The sequence below is a fragment of the Rutidosis leptorrhynchoides genome, unplaced genomic scaffold (assembly GCF_046630445.1).
Source record: "Rutidosis leptorrhynchoides isolate AG116_Rl617_1_P2 unplaced genomic scaffold, CSIRO_AGI_Rlap_v1 contig537, whole genome shotgun sequence".
NCBI classification, from domain to species: domain Eukaryota; kingdom Viridiplantae; phylum Streptophyta; class Magnoliopsida; order Asterales; family Asteraceae; genus Rutidosis; species Rutidosis leptorrhynchoides.
The window spans coordinates 1-20,443 of record NW_027266764.1 but is presented as its reverse complement, the minus strand read 5'-3'; the positions used below and the strand labels follow the sequence as shown (position 1 = coordinate 20,443).

The 20,443-nt window shown below is 35.7% G+C and overlaps 2 protein-coding genes and 1 pseudogene across 2 annotated transcripts; 2 read left to right on the top strand and 1 right to left on the bottom strand.

The window, feature by feature from the left end:
* Positions 1-4,589: 4,589 nt before the first annotated feature.
* Positions 4,590-11,091, top strand: LOC139884332 (tryptophan aminotransferase-related protein 3-like; annotated as a pseudogene).
* A 1,067-nt stretch (positions 11,092-12,158) lies between these two features.
* Positions 12,159-14,937, top strand: LOC139884330 (uncharacterized). Its single transcript, XM_071868376.1, has 3 exons — positions 12,159-12,688; positions 13,550-14,790; positions 14,903-14,937. The coding sequence occupies exons 1-3, from the start codon at positions 12,159-12,161 to the stop codon at positions 14,935-14,937; spliced, it is 1,806 nt and encodes a 601-aa protein (XP_071724477.1).
* A 4,229-nt stretch (positions 14,938-19,166) lies between these two features.
* On the bottom strand, positions 19,167-20,001 carry LOC139884339 (uncharacterized). Its single transcript, XM_071868382.1, has 4 exons — positions 19,994-20,001; positions 19,736-19,853; positions 19,493-19,645; positions 19,167-19,271 (listed from the first exon to the last, which is right to left on the bottom strand). The coding sequence occupies exons 1-4, from the start codon at positions 19,999-20,001 to the stop codon at positions 19,167-19,169; spliced, it is 384 nt and encodes a 127-aa protein (XP_071724483.1).
* Positions 20,002-20,443: the final 442 nt, after the last annotated feature.

The window sequence follows — 20,443 nt, the reverse complement described above, 5'->3', positions numbered from 1 at the left end:
CTGTTATTGCACAAGTAGAGGTTGATTCGGTTTATGGTGTAATTAAATAGTCAATGGTCAAAGCAGCCTCGTGAGGGAAATAAAAAGCATGTATGATTACAGTAGTATTTTCGAAAATTTTGAAGTAAATAATTTATTGATGGTCATAAAGTAATTTTACATGTTGAAAAACGTATATTCCCAAACGTGGGTTAGTGGATACTTAATAGGTGGACTAACAAACTCTAATCCGGTGAAATTCTTAATTAAACAGTAGTAATTAACCACATTGGAATAACGGTCTTCTTAATTTCTTTTTTTGAATATATCGGTCTTGATAATTTCTACGACACTTGTTTCTCCTTTGATCTTCTTTTTCTGGTAAGTACTTAAGCTTAACTCCGTCTCTACAGTATTATGCTGCTTGAATGATTAGTAAAACAATTTACAGTAGCTTTTTGGGAATTAGAATAAAGCCGCTAAACGTTTGGAAAAAATAAGCTATATATTTAAATTATACAAGGTTTAATCGATAGCTTTTTGGGAAAAAGATTTTAGAATAGATCGAAGTTATATGTTAACTTTATCTTTCGTTTACTAGACAATTTGATTTTGCGACTTGGCAGATTATAGTCCAAATAATGTTTTACATATGAAGATAATTAAACCACTCGACCTTTGCTAGGATTTAGAGATTTTTTTGGGACATTCTTGATGATAATTAAATTGTCTTAGTTGCTGCAACTTAAACACAACCCCATTAGCTGAACTTTTTTCCTTCAAGGGAAATTGCTGCAACTTAGAATGACCAAATTACTTTAATGTGTGACAAATAATTACACAATGTCCAATATATAATTATATGTCCATCTTTTTGTTCAGATATTAATTCTCTAGGATTTTTCCAATGTATAATACAAGACAGTAGATACCATTCTTATAAATGTCTTACTTTATTGGTTGTTGTTGTTAGCATCTTACGGCCATATAGGGTTGAACAGTGGCGTCGACTTCATCAAAACGCCGGCAAAGACACCTGCAAGGAATAGAAAGAGGAAACATAGACGCCCTAAAATTGCTGAATATATTGGGACACCCTCTAAATGGAAGTTGAAGCCTAAAACTTCGAACAAGGTCGTGCCAGCTGCTAAGGAAGTTCCATCAGCAAATCCTAGAGATCTCCAGGATCAGGAACAATCGTTTGATTTCAATAATCCTGTTGGTCTTGGTTTCCCGAAGCATTTTAAAGAAAAAGGACAAATAAAAGAAGATTATTAAATCTGTCCTACATCGTAAAACTAATAAGAACAATACGGACTTGCTCGTGGGATTTTCATCCCAAAAAAAAGAGAAGCATCAATGCAAGAGGAAGAAAGAATGTACATGAAAATACTGGTATTGACCATTTCATTATGACAAAATCAAAACTACTTGTCATGTTTTGTTTTTGAAAATAAGTATTTTTCCTTTCTGAATTGTGTATGATGCAGGCATGTGTGATCAGGGAGTTTTGCCAGAATCAACAACTAGCTTGTTGGTCGAAGGACCAAGTACTCAAAATTCAGTATTAGAGTTGATTAGCTTGGATCTTGACAAGAAGCCAGCTGAAGATATGGACGCAATAGTTCCATATCAACCTCGTAAAAGTCGAATAAGGCCAAAAGTTAAGCTCGACTCAGAATCCTTGACCTTTTGGAATCTTGTGAACAATGAAAATGTTGAGGAAAGGGAAACACGTGAACAGGAAGCCAGGTTGGAAAGAGAGAGGCAAAAATTGTGGAAGCGAATAGTTTTATTAAGATCTCAATTGCATCACATACTAGGTATGTAACTAATGTTTTCATTCAATGCAATTATTTTTCAATCAGTTATTAAATTATAATTGTGTGTTTTAATCATTGTTCTTCTACGTTATGTCATAACGAACGTACGTACTCTTATTTCAGGAGATAGAAGCTTAAGCCATGGAAGGGTTCAGTTCTAGATCCAGTGATTGGAGTTTTTCTAACTCAAAATGTTTCTGACCATAATTCAAGGTTACTATACTACTTTTTTCTTTTTCCTCTGTATTAATGTATGTTTTAATAATGGTATATATATGGTCCAAAATTTATTTATTTATTTCCATCTATGATAGTTATTCTTATATAAATCTTGACGCAAAGTTTTCCCTCCAACATTCAACAAATATTCAAGTATATGATGTTGGAGGACAACAATACTTCGTCACTAATCCAGAGCCAGAAAAAAGTTATCATGACGAGGTCATGACATGTGTGGGTGAGACTAGTAATGGAGATATTGACGGGAAGAAGACGCGAGGAAGAAAAGTCAAAACGTTTAGAGATGGTAAAAAAGAAACGATCAAGTCGAAAGGTAAAAAAGAAGCAACAACCGATCAGCCGAGGAAGAAAAAAGCAAATGAGGAGAAAAAACTAGAAGAAATTATTGATTGGGCAAAAATAAGAAAAATCTACTCCGAAGATGGACCAAGAAGTAATAATCATTCCGATTCTGTTGATTGGGAATCTATTAGGAATGTTGAAGTTGATGTTGCTGAAGTGATTAAACAACGTGGCCAACACCGGGTGATTGTAGGACGAATACAGGTATGTGTTCAATATTGTGTCTAGATATATTTTCATGTATGTGAAAAGTAACGGGAAAAGTATTTTATATTTGAGTATTATTTTTTTTCTTTCAGATGCTCCTTAATAGATTGAAGGAAATGCATTAACATTATGGCCTTGATTTCGAATGGTTACGAGATGCTCCTCCAAAAAATTTTCAAATATGTTGATCAAACACTCATAAAATTTTTATATATATATAAATATAAATTAGACTACATATACTATAAATAGTATTGGTTTCTAATTATTAGTTTATTTATACTTGTAGGAAATTTTTATTAGACGTTTGGGGATTTGGATGGAAAAGTACCGAATGTGTATAATTTTTGGCATTGCAACATAAGGTTTTCCCCGTAAGACGTCAATATTGAATTTATAGTCTAAAACAAACTCTTCGAGTTTGGTATACGAGGTTCAGTTCTGCTCTCAAATCTTTACATTTCGAGCTTTCAGCCAGTGATTTTTCGTTGTTCATCTCTCGCTCAAAATCTACTATTTTATATATTTTTGTCTATGTTGATGACATTATTATTATAGGATCTGATGCTATAATGATACGTACTCTAATCAAGAAATTGAGTGACATGTTTGTCTTGAAAGATCTCGATACACTTCATTATTTTTTCGGGATTGAGGTTTTCGGACTTCAGACGAGTTGTATCTTACACAGACCAAATATATCAGTGATCTGCTTGCTAAAGTAAAGATGACTACAACAAAAGCTCAAGCCTCTCCTATGACTTCTGGTCGCATTCTCTCCATTTTTTATGGTGATCCTTTTCATGATCCTGAATTCTACAAGAACATCGTGGGTTTCTCATAGTTCTTGTCAGCTACACGTTTTGAACTTGCCTATTCCGTGAACAAGGTTGCTTAGTTTATGCATGCTCCGACAACAGAACATTGGAAAGCTGTGAAGCGTATTCTACGGTTTCTACAAGGGACCTTGTATCATGGTTTGTTAATCTAGCCTGCTCGTGATGTTAAACTACATGCTTTTTCGACACCGCCAGTTCAACTTCAAGCTTTCACCGACGCTGATTGGGCAGGTTTTCCCGACGATTGTCGTTCTACTAATGGTTTCTGTGTGTATTTTGGTCCGAATATTATATCTTGGAGTTCTAAGAAGTAGACCGTTGTCTCCAAATCAGTATTGAAGCCGAATATCGTGGGAAGTCTGTTGTTGCTGCTAAGCTTGCATGGCTTCAATCTCTTATGCGTGAGTTACAAGTACCTTGTTCGGCTATGCCTGTTCTGTGGTGTGATAATATTATTGTCATCTTTCTTTCTGCAAATCTAGTTTTTCATGTTCGAACGAAGCATATTGAAATTGACTATCACTATATTCGTGAACAAGTTGCTCGTAAAGCTTTGGAAGTTCACTTTGTTTCCTCACTTGATCAGATTGTCGATATCTTCACCAAGCCGCTTTCCGCTCCGCGCTTCCGTCTTCTCACTTCCAAACTTCATATTCATCCATTATCCATTCGCTTGAGAGAGACTGTAGAGAATATTCCAGTGAAGTAGATTCAAATTCAATCATTAAGAATTAGATATCAATTAAAAAATATTATATTCTAATTTATATTCTAATATCCACGGAAGGCCGAGGACATTTCCCTGATCCCTCCATGTATTCTCAATAATGTCGTACCTCCTTTCCCTAAAAACTCTATTTCGTAACTTTTTAAAAGTAACTGATCTATGTTTTTACTCCTCCAAAATCGACTTTGGTTGAAACTTTACAAGAAAGCCTGGTAGTTCCAGGCAGTTTTTATAACTTATCTCTTGTCAAAAGCATGACAAAAACGTTATGGATAATTTTGATGGACATATGGTGTGATATGTTTGTCTTTGTTTAATAATTAATGCACTTAATTAGCAACAGCTTTATATATATATTTACATTATATCATGTGCAGGCACTCATTGGATCATATTATTTAGGGTTTAGGACGTAGAAGGAAGGAAGATAGAATGGCGTCAAAGATTTATTATACATTAGGTTTGTTGACATCTTTAATGTTAAATCTCTGGTTGATCATCAATATCGATGGTGATCGGAGTAGTGCAAGTACTCTAAGTTGGAGTAGGAAAGCAGCAAAGAGGCTGAGGCCGTGGCGGCAATTTCATGTTCCGGCCACGGGAGAGCCTCGTTGGATAGTATGGTTGTTGATGGTAAACAAGTATGTGAGTGTAATCCTTGCTATACTGGACATGATTGCTCTTTCTACCTAATTGTGCAGTCAACGCTGACGGGTAATTATATCTCTCTTCTAATTTGATACCATCTCAATATATTACCTCCCTCTCTAATTAATTATAAAATCGTTTCTAATTAATGATCACATGGAGGGAGGTATAAACGATATAGAAATTATTAACTTTTTTGATATTCTATTCTAGAATTCCTTGCAACATGCTTTTTGTTGACGTAGTATAATGATCAACTAGCTAGGTAAGTAAATGGAGTTTAATTTGGTTAATTAGTTATATTATTCCATGTCAAACAGTAATAAATGAAGTTTTAATTATCTCATGATTTTGATTTTTGGATTGAATTAAGCATAGGATTTCATCTTCTTCACGATGTAAATAACATTTTCAATTGTTTTTTTTTTCTGGTGGGAGTACGTCAAACGAGCTTGGGTCAAAAATCGGTGAGTAACCCTACGTCCATCCGTGAGATGAGAGGTTTGAGTCATATTATCCTTTATATAATATTGTGATATTTTCTTCGTAATTTTTTTCTAAGGATGGGAGATCACTCGAGGGACGTCAAGGATTTTATTTTTAATACTTATTAATTTAACAAATAAATATTTATTCGAGTTTTATATCCTCCATAAAATATCAAAACACAATTAGATATTTTAGTTACATATATGTTTATAACAATAATAAAAGCCAGATTAAGTCTAAGACATACTTCGGCACAAGTGCCGCCCAGATGAATTATTTAATGAAGATAATTATTATGCTATGTTCGAGGCTATGGATCTACCTCGATCTCCGAATGAGATCTTATGCTACTAGTCCTCACTGGTATTTCCTAACTATTCGTTATCTGTAAAAATTTTATTCAACGTTTATGAGATATAAAATCTCGTGAGTAGACCGTTAATTATAGGAGGATTTTTCCCTCCCTTATATAGATATAGATATAGATATATATATATATATATATATACTAGATTCTACCCACGGTAATATTTGAAAATATTATCATGTAATGCATTTACCAAAATCTTACCCGGTCGATTAGACGAGTCGATGATTTTAATATAAAATAATTTTATGTATTTAAAATCAAAATCAACTTTCAATCAATTCAAACAATCATAAACTCCTATTATATGGTAACCACTTTATCCCACTTATCGAACCTTTATCGGTTACCGACAACGTCTAGTGTCCTTAGTTAGAACAGCTACCTTTACTACTCCTCAACCAGGCTCTGGTTGAGCTTCTGAACTATGGCCCGTAGACCCTCCGTAGCCCAGCGCCGTGTCATGACAACCCTTCTAGCCATCCGTAGAACCAGCGTCGATTCCTATCGTGAGTTCCGTCGAACTCAGGAATCGATTTATGTATTTATCCGAGTTTCCCACATGTGATTACATGTAATAGTAATTTATTATAAATCTTTACGGATATTTATCCGCTTAACCAATCCTAGATAGCTATTATATATATATTATATACAAACAATATGCATGAAGTACATAATAAAAATATATACGCCTTCTATAATTAAAAGTCTACTCACAGTAATGAAGACCGATAATTGCTAATTGATATTAGCTACTTCTCCAATGTCGCCCGTAGTTTTGTTACCCACTAGACGATATATAAAAATCATTTCTTTCTAATTTTAGAATAATTGAAATGTCTTGCCGTTCTACTTTAATGAACCGGTTTTGATATTAGGAAAAGACAGTGTGACCTTTGACTAATATTTGTCCGAAATAAAACGCGTCTAAATTAGAGTACGGGTGTTACAATTCTCCCCCACTTAAGATATTTCGTCCTCGAAATAGTACTAACCTAGAGGATTAAATAGATGCGGATATTTAGCCTTCATATTCCGCTCTGTCTCCCATGTCTCCTCCTCGATCCTAGAGATCCTCCAAAGCACTTTTACTAATGGTATCACCTTGTTTCGCATCCTCTTCTCTGATCATCTAAGATCGCAACTGGAACTTCCTCGTATGATAAGTCCTCTCTAAACTCAACCGGAGGATGGTCAAGAACATGTGATGGATCGTGAACATACTTTTTTAGGACCGAGACGTAGAACACATCATGAATCTTTGCCATCTCCGGTGGTAGGGCCAATCGGTATGCAACCTTACTGATCCGCTCTACTATTTTGTAGGGCCCAATGTATCTTGGTGTCAACTTCTCTTGTTTTTCAAATCGAAGTACTCCCTTCCATGGTAATATTTTCAAAAACACCATATCTCCATCTTCTTCGCCTGCCTTGAATTCCAATGATCTCCTCCTTTTGTTGGCATACGCTTGTTGCCTTTTTTGCGCCATTTTTATTCTATCTCGGATCATTTTTACACTCTCTGACATTTGTTGTGCTATCTTCGGAGTCATTAGTTGTCTGGCACCTTCCTCATCCCAACATATTGGAGTTCTACACTTCCAGCCGTGCAATGCTTCGAACGGTGCCATCTGTATGCTTGCTTGAAAATTGTTGTTGTAAGCGAATTCTATTAACTTGACGTGATCATCCCAATTTCCTCCAAACTCTAAAATGCATGCATGCAACATGTCTTCTAGAGTCTGGATAGTTATTTCAGACTATCCATCTGTTTGAGGATGAAACGCGGTGCTAAACTTCAACTTAGTTCCCATCGCCTCTTGTACTTGCTTCCAAAGTCTAGAGGTAAATTTAGCATCTCTATCGGACACTATAGACCTTGAAACTCCATGCAATCTAACAACCTCATCGACGTACAACTTAGCTAGTTGTTTTACATCATTAGCTGTCTTCATGGGTATGAAATGTGCCAACTTAATTAGACGATTTACTATTACCTAGACTTCATCTTTACCTTTCCTAGTGCGAGATAATCCCGACACGAAGTCCATGGTAATATCTTCCCACTTTCATACGGAATAGGAAGTGCTTGGAGAGTTCCTGCTGGACAACGATGTTCCGTCTTGATCTGTTGACAAGTCAAACATCGTGATACGAGCTCTGCTATACTCCGCTTCATTCAAGGCCACCAATAACTTTGCATGATGGTCTTGTACATCTTGGTGCTTCCCGGATGCATAGCGTAAGCTGAACTATGAGCCTCCTCCATTATCTGTTTTCGAAGATTACCAACACTAGAAACACACAATCGGATCCCATACATGAGAACTCCATCATTGCTAATAGAGAATTGAGTGATCTTTCCATCACGTATCCCTTTCTTAATCCCTTCAAACATAGGATCTTGGTCTTGAGTTGAGTTTATCTCCGATAGTAAGGTTGGCCTCACTCTGAAAGTAGCCAACAAAGCACCAGTCTCATTGGTTCCAAGGTACGTCCCTATACTCCTTAGTTCCATCAACAACGATATTAGAGTAACTGTCAAATGAGACAATTGCGCTTCTCCCGCCTTCCGGCTCAAAGCATCTGCTACTACATTTGCCTTTCCTAGATGATAATCAATGATTAAATCATAATCCTTCAGCAACTCTAACCATCAACATTGTCTCATGTTAAGATCCTTCTGTGCCAAAAAATACTTCAAACTCTTATGGTCGGTGAAAATATGACAAGTCTCACCGTATAGATAATGCCTCTATGTCTTAAGTGCGAATACTATAGCTGGCAACTCTAAGTCATGGGTTGGATAACTCACCTCATGCTTCCTTAACTGTCTAGAAGCATAAGCGATGACTTTATCATTCTGCATTAGTACCTACTGGAAGTGTAAGTATTGGAGCAGACGTCAGTCTCACCTTTAGCTCTTGAAAACTCTTCTCATATTTCTCCGTCTAAAGAAACTTCTCATTCTTCCTTGTTAAAGCTATCATTGGTGCTGCAATAATTGAGAAGTTCTCCACGAATCGTCGGTAGTATCCTGCTAAACCAAGAAAACTTCTCACTTCTGTTAGAGTTTTTGACAGTTCTCAATTATTGATCGCTTTAATCTTCTTGGGATCGACATAGATTCCTTCCTTAGACACCATGTGCCCAAGAAATATTACTCGGTTAATCCAAGACTCATACTTGCTAAATTTGGCATACAATTAGTTTTCTCTTAGCGTCTGCAGTGCCAATCGCAAATGTTCTGCATATTCCTCTTCGGACTTAGAATATATCATGATTTCATCAATGAAAATGATCAAGAACTTGTCCAGATATTTCTTGAAAACTCGATTCATTAGATCCATGAAATATGCTAGAGCATTAGTCAACCCGAATGACATTACTAAGAATTTGTAATGTTCATATCGAGTCCTGAAAGCAGTCTTAAGAACATCTTCTTTCTTTATCATCATCTGGTGATAGCCTGACCTTAGATCGATCTTCGAGAACACTGAAGCTCCCTGTAGTTGATCAAATAAGTCATCTATCTACGGCAGAGGATATATGTTCTGGTGATCTTGTTCAGTTGACGATAATCTACGCACATCCTCATAGGTGCCTCCCATTCACTTCGATGGGACAATTTGGATACCCTTCCGTTGCCATAAGCGTCTCCCCCACTGGGACATCTACCGCTGATCTTTCTATCAAGGGTCTACGTTGGATTTTAATGCATTTAGCGAATTTATGTGACACGAATGAATGTGTCGCACCTGGATCTATCAGTATACCGGCATCATGACCTCAAATGGGGATTGTTCCTATGAGTCACTTACTCTAAGTGAGTATTCATGCTTATATTATTTATATTAAAATCTTTAAAATGATGCTTACAAGAAATGATGTCTTTGTTGCCCTTAACGTCTTTCTCATTCATGGCGAACACCTGAGCTTTGTTGCTACGATTCCCGGCTTGGGAGTTTTGATTCGTTCCTCCAGCTACATTCTGCTAAGATCTTTGTTGTTGCGGCTGCTGGTGTTGGCGACCAACTGTAGAGGCTGCATGAGACTGTTGAGTCAGTTGCGGGCAGTTGGATTTGTAGTGTCCCTCTTTATCGCAATTATAGCAAATGGTTCCCTTTTTTAACCAACATTTTCCTAGGTGTCTCTTGTTGCATGTACCATAAGTAGGTATTGCAGTGTTGCTTTGGGATCGAGTTGGAGTGTGAATTGATCCTTGACTTGGTTGAGCTCGAAAACCTCCTTGGTTACCCTTGTATGTGGGTGGCGCCGATGAGTAGCTACAACTCTTTTTGTTCGAGGGGTTGTGTGACGTCTGCCCTGGTCCATCCTTCTTCTTCTCAATGTGCTCCCTTTGCCTGTTGTCAGCATCTTCCTATCTTTGGACAGCATCAAATAACTTCCCAAAATTCTTCCATTCGCGAGAAGCCAAATCCTTCATTAGAGTGAGCCTTAACCCTTGCAGAAACCTCTCGCATTTCATTTCTTCCATCTGGACTAAGTAGAATGCATTATGCGACAACCTGTTGAACTCATGATGGTATTCGTCAACAGTTTTGTTAGTTTGGACTAGATCCATGAACTCTCTGATCTTTTGGTTCTTGTGAGCAATCGGTATGAACCTCTTCAGAAAGCGTTTCTTAAATTTACTCCCTCCATGTCAGAATAATATTCATAAGTCTGCTTTATGAGAACATAAGAAAGTACATGTATGATATATCTAGACATAAATTTATATGACGATTATTCTGATACGGAGGGATAGTCGTCTAGAATGAGATACATAGCATGGTAATTGATAGCATGCATGCAAATGGGCGTTGGTGAAGGATGAGAAAGTGTATGAAAGGATGATAACGTATATGGATGTGAATAGCCAGGGAGTTTCAAGGGATTCTCAGTTGAGAGCATTTAAGCTTCTCCAAGAAGTCACCAAGGGAAAAGGAAGACAATTTTTCAATTTTGGATACAACATCATGAAACAGAGATGGGAAAAGTTGAGAAACGTTTTGGCTCCGTCGAAACGGTTTTCTCTGCAGCCAATTCAAACCCTATACTGCACTTTCGACTAAAAAGACAGGGAGGCTTCACCAGGTGAGTCTTTCATGCACAAGATCAATGACAGCTTATGCATGGATGAAATGTGCAAGGGAGGAAGATAAACATTGTTCTTATGTTCTTAAAGCAACCAACATCATTGCTCGTGCCGGCAAAGTATTTCATGCACAAGATCGCTATGTTCGTCTCAGCCTCATTAGAAGCCAAGATGATTTTGATATTTTAATTTACAAACTGAAAAGATTAGTCTCACAAGAAATCGAGGCCAATATTTACCTGAAGAATGTAATGCTTGGCCTCATCAGAAGCCAAGACGATGATGAAGATGATCATCAAAACAATTTCGAGTTGGATAGACTTTAGTGACAATTTCTACAAGTCAGGCATGAAGTTTAGGCATGGACATAAATGTTAGACGAAACTATGTTTTAACTTTTAAGGATATATATGTAAGATGCTACTTAGCTTAAGGATCCACAAGTAGGGGTGGGCAATAACCGACCAAATCCATGGTTTTGACCAAACCGATTGATTTGGTTCGGTTCGGTTCGGATAGTTTTTTAAAATGGTTCGGTTTTGGTTTGTCAAAAAAATATCCATTTTATTTTGGTTAATTTGGTTCGGTTTAATTGGTTTTCGGTTAAAACCGAAAATAACCAAAATTAAAGGATATTTTTTATTCCCTCAATTGTCTTATCTGTAATTCTTGTAATAATACTGGGTCACTGTCCCCACAACATAACTATCGCCAAACACTTTTAAGCCTTATAACTTCTTCATCTCCTTTAGCTTTTCCATCACTCTTTTTTCCTCCTTTAACCTTGCTAGGCTCTTCAGATGCTGGTTTAGCCATTTATTTTTCATCGTCACTGTCTTTTCTGTATGATACAGATTGAGAAAATCTAATAGCACTCAATTCTGTCATTTAGCTTCTCCATCACTCTTTTTAACTTTTGTTTAGAATTATTTTGCTTAAAGTTTTTATTTTTGGAGCAGTGTAATGTTTAATCTCTACAGAAATTTTCTAATTTTCATTATGTCTTGCTTTCTTCATTCTACATCGGACAGTCTATTTCTTCCATTACAAGCTTTGCTACCTTGTGCACAAAACAACAAAAAACCAAACATATATTATAAAATTGTAGTTTGAGAAAAGTTTGGTTAAAACCGAAACCAACCAAAACCGACCGGTTGGTTTTTGGATATAACCGATTTTAAAATGGTTCGGATTTGGTTCATCAATTTCAATAACCGATATTTTTGGTTTGGTTAATTTTTTTTAGATAACCGAACCGAAACCGACTTTCCCACCCCTATCCACAAGTGATTTTTTATATAGTCTAAGGACTGATTGTGTAATTATCCATGAAAACTATCAATTCAACCCTGATTATTCAATCGTTCAACTGTCGGCAACTCCGAAACAAAACATGCAGATGATGACGGCGCTTTGTAGAAATGCTTTATCTTCTTCAAGATGCCGTTTTTATGGGAATGGTTGTCGTCTTCTCCAAATCAATGATAGAGCTTTCTCTCATTCTTCTCGTCCTCCTGCTACTGTGTCCATTCGAGTTGGTAATAATAATCGTCTTTACAGCTTAAACAGTCTTGATGAAGCCCTTTCTTTGTTTGATACAATGATATCTATGCATCCTCTCCCCTCCGTCGTCCAATTCAATAAATTATTAGGGGCAATTGTCAAAATGAAACGTTATGATTCCGCTTTTTCATTGTATGAGAAGATGACTTTGTCGGGCGTACTACCTCATATTGCCACGTTTAACATCCTAATCAATTGTCTCTGTCGCCTGGGTCGGGTTGATTTTGGTTTCTCCATTTTGGGAAAGATTCTAAAACTTGGATATCACCCTGATGTCGTCACATTTAACACTTTGATAGATGGGATGTGCAGAGAGGGCAAAGTCGTCGAAGCTGCGAGATTATTTGATGACATGGTCAAGCAAGGTCTCGAACCTAACTTAATTACTTGCAACACAATGATTAATGGTTTGTGTAAAAAGGGTAAAATATACGATGCTATTAGATTGTTTGATGATATGGTCAAGAGGGGTTATCAACCTGATTTATTTACTTACAACACAATTTTAAACGGGTTGTGCAAAATAGGCGATGTTGATAACGCTACTAAGTTGTTAGGGAAGATGGTCGAAGGAGGATTTCAGCCTGATCTGGTGGCATTTAACACTGTTATTGATGGGTTTTGTAAGAATAAGAAATTGAACGAAGCTTTTGCTCTCTTTGCTGTAATGAAGAACAATGGCATTACACCTGGTATATTCACGTTCAACTCATTGATTGATGGTGCTTGCAAACATAGTAGGTGGGAAGAAGTTAAAAGTCTATTGAATGAAATGGTTTCTCACAATATCAAGAGAGATGAGCACACGTACAACATATTGGTCGATGCATATTGTAAAGAAGGATTAGTTTCAAAGGCTCTGGAAATTGTTGAAACGATGATTGAAGATGGCGTGAAGCCTGATATTGTAACATTTAATGCATTGATTGATGGCCATTGTTTAAGAGGCCAGATGAAGGAAGCCGTGAAGCTTTTTCATTACATGATTTCCGAGGGTATTTCTCCTGATGTCATATGTCACCCTGATGTCGTCACATTTAACACTTTGATAGATGGGATGTGCAGAGAGGGCAAAGTTGTCGAAGCTGCGAGATTATTTGATGACATGGTCAAGCAAGGTCTCGAACCTAACTTAATTACTTGCAACACAATGATTAATGGTTTGTGTAAAAAGGGTAAAATATGCGATGCTATTAGATTGTTTGATGATATGGTCAAGAGGGGTTATCAACCTGATTTATTTACTTACAACACAATTTTAAACGGTTTGTGCAAAATAGGCGATGTTGATAAGGCTACTAAGTTGTTAGGGAAGATGGTCGAAGGAGGTTTTCAGCCTGATCTGGTGGCATATAACACTGTTATTGATGGGTTCTGTAAGAATAAGAAATTGAACGAAGCTTTTGCTCTCTTTGCTGTAATGAAGAACAATGGCATTACACCTGGTATATTCACGTTCAACTCATTGATTGATGGTGCTTGCAAACATAGTAGATGGGAAGAAGTTAAAAGTCTATTGAATGAAATGGTTTCTCACAATATCAAGAGAGATGAGCACACGTACAGCATATTGGTCGATGCATATTGTAAAGAAGGATTAGTTTCAAAGGCTCTGGAAATTGTTGAAACGATGATTGAAGATGGCGTGAAGCCTAATATTGTAACATTTAATGCATTGATTGATGGCCATTGTTTAAGAGGCCAGATGAAGGAAGCCGTGAAGCTTTTTCATTACATGATTTCCAAGAGTATTTCTCCTGATGTCATAAGTTATAACAGCTTGATTAATGGATATTGCAAATCTAAAAATATAGATGAGGCAATGAGAGTTTTTGACCAAATGTCTAAAGTAAGGCTGTTTCCAGACACTGAAACTTTCAACACTCTTCTCAGTGGCTTGTTACAAACTAAGAGAGTTCCAGCAGCTAAAGAGCTTTTCAAAGAGATGTGTGCTTCAGGTCAACTTCCAGACATGATTACTTACTCAACACTGTTGGATGGTTTTATAAAAAATGGGCATCTTGATGAGGCAATGGAGCTGTTTAAATCGATGCAGAAAAATAGAATATCTCCAGATATTGGCTGCTATAATGTTGTTATCAATGCTATGTGTAATTCTGGTGAGCTGAAAGCTGCAAGTGATATGTTTTTAAGGCTCAAATCTGAAGGGATACATCCAGATGTGATCACATATAATACTATGATTCAAGGACTTTGTAAGGAAGGGCTTTTAGATGAAGCATGTAATATGTTCAGAAAAATGGAAGACACGGATTGTTGTGCAGACAGCCGCTCTTATAATATTATTATCAGAGGTTGTATTCAAAACAATGATGTCGTAAAAGCAATGGAGCTTCTTCAAGAAGCAGTTGATAGGGGATTTTCTGCAGATTATAGCACAACAGAAATGACAGTGAATCTGTTATCTGCTAATTGTTTAGATGAAAAGAGCAAAAAAGCAGGTATTAATTTAAACTTTTAACATGTCTTCTATTTATTTTCGATAAATATTAATCTCACCATTTTTTAAGTTATCTCTTGCTTCTTATACTAACATTCTTCTGTTTTTGATAGTGGAAGCTGCTTTGGGTTTGCTTAAGAAGAAATAGTACATAATACTGGGTATCCATACAAATTGAAACGAAGCTGACAGAAGGTTTCCTAAATGCATTGGCTTTTTTAAGAGGTGGGGGTGCCTTTTTGTATGTAATGCAAGGGTGGTTTATGTTTTATGTAGACATCGAACCAATCAGTTTCGTTATCTGGTAGGCTGTGAGAATTAGGTCAGTTGTACGTGCCAGGCTATGGATCAGCATGCCATATGAAAACAAGTTGGTAAAGTGGAGGAGCCGCAATTTTTCGCGACGTAGTTTCAGACAAATTTGTGTATTTCATGCCCATGCCCTGAGTTTTCCATTTGTTTAGAGTGCAACGAATTTTTGTCAGCATATGAATTTTAGTATCACATCAATATTTGTTGGACTGTGAATCCACTTAAACTTTGTCTTTGATATTCTCAATCTTATTCATGTCCAGGAATTTTTATCTATCAGAGAGGGAGTACTCGTTAAGCAAAAAGAAATATTGAAATTAAGTAACCGATAACTTTCTTTCGTTTCTTAGGAAAAAATAATAAGTAAACAATCCTTAAACCTTAAAATAAAAATAAAAATAAATGATGCATCATGCATGCAAGTAATCATTAGCTTCTTCTTCCCAGAAACATAAACTCACATTCTTTTATTCGACCCCTTAGTTGTGGTTACCATGTCAACTCTCAAAGGGACGGATTTACATTGGGGACTGCAAGGGTCATCGTCCTCCCCGCTCCGATCGTCGGAGCTAAATCAGTTCAGATTATGTAAGGAAGAAAACTTTAAATAACTAAATAAATTATGTTGGTTGTGCGCTCGTCCTTCATCCATAAAGCCCTTGGATCGAGCTTCTTAACCCTCTTTAGTTTTTTTTTTTTTTTTTTTTCATCTACGACCATTATTATCTATCTATTAGTACTACTTAATAGGTTCCATAATCCATTTTTATAATATTAGCTAAACTCTTATTAATATGAATAATAATATAATATGTTTTGTTTCAAAATAATAATACTTTTTTTTACCATAAAAAACGTAACATCTCTTCTTCTTCTTCTTTTTTAAAGACTAATTAACTTCCCATTTAATTTTGAAAATATTAAATTTCCTAGAGAAGCTTTTACATTATAATAGACGTATATGTATAATTCAAATTGATTTTTCCTAATTTTATATCTTCATAAATATTTATAGCTTAAATAAATGAGACTCAAATTGTATAATTAACAAAAATTTCTAAATAAATTCGGAAAGACCTAAAAAATATTTCTAAATTTTGTTAGTGAAATTAATATTCTTTTTAAATAAAAAAGACTTGTCGCTCAAATCCAAAATCTAACAAATATATGATAACATTTGAAGTTAAAATAATATCTTGTTCGACGTTTAAGTTCGTAAATATTTTTTTCGAACCCCCCAGTCTCAAATTCTAGATCCGTCCCATCTCTCCTGAAGAAAACTAGGATACAGTAGGAATTTACCAAATAGCTGTTATAGAGCCAAGCATATCAAACCTCGCAAGCAAAAGCCCTCTATCAATTTTTCGATCCTCTTCCTTCATCGTATTATTCACTTTCTTCTATTTGGTCCCTGACTCTATTCCCTGGGACTTTTACATCCCTATCTACATTAAAGTAACTTAATTGGTTGGGGTAACTAGGGAAGAGAAATGACAGAAAACAAGTCTTTCTTTTGAATCTCCTATGCCTTGATTGGGTTACATATATCTATATCATGTACATTCGGTTAGGGTTTGACCCAGTTTCAAGATTCTCCCTCTGTATATCAGCCTCTACTCAGAGATGGGAATTTCCATCATCCTATGGATTTTCTCGATTTTTCGTCGGAATCGCGTTGATAACGACGGAGTTCCCGTAAGATATCCTCCAGATGAAGAACTGAATTCTGGTTGAGGGCATAATGTTGATGTTGTCGGGTAAAGTCTGTTTTTTTGGTGGTTCTTTTTCAATTCGGAGCAACGAGGAGGAGAGTTGATGGAGAGAGAATCAACGGCCGGAAATGAAAAGGAAGGCATCGGACACCTGCAAGAAAGTCGTGGAACAGGATCATACCATAGAATATAAGGGAAATTTTCAAGAAATTTTAATTGCCCTGTCAAAGTAAGAGAATCTCCATCATTTGAGTTCTCAAGAGTTTAACAATGCAGATGAGAAATTTCTAAGTGATTATTAAAACGTGCTTGAATCATGTCAGCATAGGGTGTTTTAGGTACATGTCTACGAAATGTTTCCCGCAGGCCTTTGTCCCAAATCCCAATATTCTAGTAACCAAACAGTGCAACTTTCGGGAAATGGTGTATAAGGTGCTCATATTAATATATATACATGATCTTCTCTAAGTTGCATCTTTGTTGAATCCAGATTGAGAACAATATGGACACACTAATCTATTCACATCAGTAAATACACAGTCTAAAATTTCAACTACCGTTCCATATAATATTCTAAGTCTGTGATGAGTTTTTAAAAGCCAACATGAACATAAAACGGTTTCATAAAAACTCATGCGAATTGTCGTCCTAAGCTTAACACAACATTAAATCGTATTGAAAATTATCTTCTAATTGCAGATTGCACGAACAAGAAAGATATATAAACTGAGTTGCGAACGTGTAGAACTTTTTGCAATTGTGTGGATTAAGAACATAAGTGCATAACAATTGATGAAGACTTCATAAATCAAACTAAAAAAAAATATATGTTTGGACTAATTACCTTTTCCGGTAAATTGTCGATTCGGTAAGAAATGTTTATTCATCATCAGCGGTCCTATTTGAGCATGATCATTCATCGTATTTGTCGCCATCATTAACCTAAATCTCCATAGGTTCGTATCACTACTAGAAGCATAGCGGCGCATTTCGATTTTTAAAATTCAAAACCCTACGAGATGTGAGGCATTTTTATAAGCTCTAGGTTGTAGCTTGATTGAAGAATTACATTATTATTCAACATATATAACTAGTAATTTAGATCATAGAAAATATATTTTTGAATTTAAATTCAATTATCAAGAAATTTATTAGTTCTTTAAAAAATATCAAGATATATATTTAGATTTAAAATATTATATACATCTATATGGCTATCGGAAATTTTTTTTAAAAAAATGCATACCAGGACGTGGTCCAATTGGTGAGCATCTCTTTCTCCATTTTGTAAGGTCATGAGTTCGAGTCATATTGTCCACATATTTGTAATTTATAATGTAATAAAAAAGAAATTAACAAAATTTTAATAATTAAAAGAGTAATTAATTGTTAAAACATATGGCTTTGTATGATTGGTGGTTGGTTATACATGCTCCAACCTCAGTTGGAGCAAAAAATTTCTCATTTAGTAAAAATTTAAGATTTACACTATTGTGATTGATTGACTTAGAGAAATTTGTAGGTGAGTACTACTCCTTCCGTCGTATTGATTTTTTAGAATTTTCATTTTGTCTCAAAAAAGATGACTATCATACATAATATGTATTTAGATCAAAAGATGTGGTCTTTTTCATGTTATTAAAATATTGATTAAAAATTATAACCGTAAGTTCAACTCAAGAATAACTACAAATGTACAAATAGAAAATTACAATTTTCGTCCCAAAATAAATACAAATATTTATATGTAAATTGTAATAAAATATTTGTATCTATTTTAGGACGAAAATGGTAGTCCGTACTGTTTCTGCCCCAAACATAAACAGATCGGTTTACGAAATCTCCCCTTTGATTTTCATAACGTCACAAGTGATGGCATTTTCAACAAACAAATATTCGTGTCGAAAGTGATTGATGTTTACTTCCTAAAAAAAAAAAGTGATTGATGTCTCTCTCAAAAGTGGCAAGGTCTCAAAATCTACAAGTTAAGAAAAAAACACCAAGATCCATATGCAGTTTAATTTTCGTCCTTTGATAATTCTTGGAACAAATCTAAACATCATGCAAAATGACTCTGAAATTATTTTATTATTATTAATCCACAGGCCCGGCATTTGCCTTTTCTTCACGACGAACGTCATCTCCTTCCGACGAACGTCATCTCCTTCCTCATCTTGATCAGATTCTTCATTATTTCCTTCGTCGTCTTGATCAGAATCTTCCGTATCTGAACCTTCTTTCCTCTCATCCTCAACTACTTGATCAGAATCTTCCTTATCTGAAGCTTCTTTTCTTCTTCTCATCCTCATCTCCCTCCTCTTTATCCTGATCCGTCCCTTCTTCTTCTTCTTCTTCATTCTCTTTTGCGATTGCAAGAGATGGCAACACCTCTGTCCACTAGGTCTACCAGCTCATCGACTTGTTTTTCACTAAACCGATCTTGACACTGCTCTATAATCTGTAAGAAAGTAAAGCAGGTGAATAATTTATCCGCAAGCAATTGAATGTTGACATTTTATTGCCATATATATATATAGACACATCACACACACACAAGCCTGTCACTCTGCTATGAAATTTCTAAACATCATGCATTAAAAGAGTAATAACTTCATGATACATAGCACTTCTAATATAGGCAAACTAGTAAAACAAAGAAAAAAGTTAATGTGAATTCACCGGGTCAATGTCGACTACAGCAGATGGTCTGGTGTTGATTATATTTAGAACCTCGGCTTTTGCCAGATTGAATGTCTTACACCTTTCCATGAATTCTTCTATCTTCTCTTTTGTTTGACTGGTTGCAGGAGATGCATCCAAATAATCATACACCTATAGCATAAAAGGAAATACAGCCATTTAGATGCTTTTAACTTTGTAAGTATACATTTACACTATTTGTGAAACAAGTGTTATCAAAACCTGGTATTCAGATGGTGCAATTGGAGCAACAATTCGTGTAGAATCCTTTGAAGCGCCTCTAGCTCTTAGAAACTCAAGCACCTCAAAATTGGTAAGAGCACCAGCATTTGCCTCCAGTCTGCAAAACATTTACCAATCAAAATATATAGTCACAAAACAAAATATTATAGAACAAATAACTACAGAGAGACATATTCAACGAAACCGAAGAAGAACCCAAAGGATTGATTCATATTAAGGAGGGAAGAATTTACGTACATCTTCATAACCACAGAAAACAATCGCTGACTACCAATGAACTGATGTAGAATACAGTTCTTCAATAAAACTGCCTAGCGATTCGCCTGCAGTGAAAATAAATAGGCATAAATGAGTTAAGGATGAATTTGGACAAAGAAAAATAGTAACTTGAGATACATAATAGTAAAATACTGCTCATGTAACCAATGATCCTTTTTAAAAAGGTAGACAATAATCAGTGAGACAAATAATCAAACAATTGATGTGCAAATTGTGCTAACTAGTCTAAAATCGCAAGTGAAATTAATGCAGCAAAATTGAAGTTTTAGGTTGAAGATAGATTACTGTCTTCGAATTGTGACAGTCAGATTCCAGTAATTTGCTGCTTTGTACCTTTTTAGGGTCGATGAAGAGAAATTTCAGAGAGAAAGACGAGACAGACGCCTTTCCGATGGAAGAGAAAACTCC

Excerpts from the sequence above, each read along its gene's own strand:
- LOC139884330 (XM_071868376.1), top strand. The coding sequence starts at position 12,159 with ATGCAGATGATGACGGCGCTTTGTAGAAATGCTTTATCTTCTTCAAGA. Across the intron at positions 12,689-13,549 it reads TTATTTGATGACATGGTCAA|GGGTTATCAACCTGATTTAT; the intron begins GCAAGGTCTCGA and ends TATGGTCAAGAG. Across the intron at positions 14,791-14,902 it reads TGAAAAGAGCAAAAAAGCAG|TGGAAGCTGCTTTGGGTTTG; the intron begins GTATTAATTTAA and ends TGTTTTTGATAG.
- LOC139884339 (XM_071868382.1), bottom strand. Across the intron at positions 19,646-19,735 it reads TTGCACCATCTGAATACCAG|GTGTATGATTATTTGGATGC; the intron begins GTTTTGATAACA and ends TTTATGCTATAG. Across the intron at positions 19,272-19,492 it reads CTGTAGTCGACATTGACCCG|ATTATAGAGCAGTGTCAAGA; the intron begins GTGAATTCACAT and ends ACTTTCTTACAG.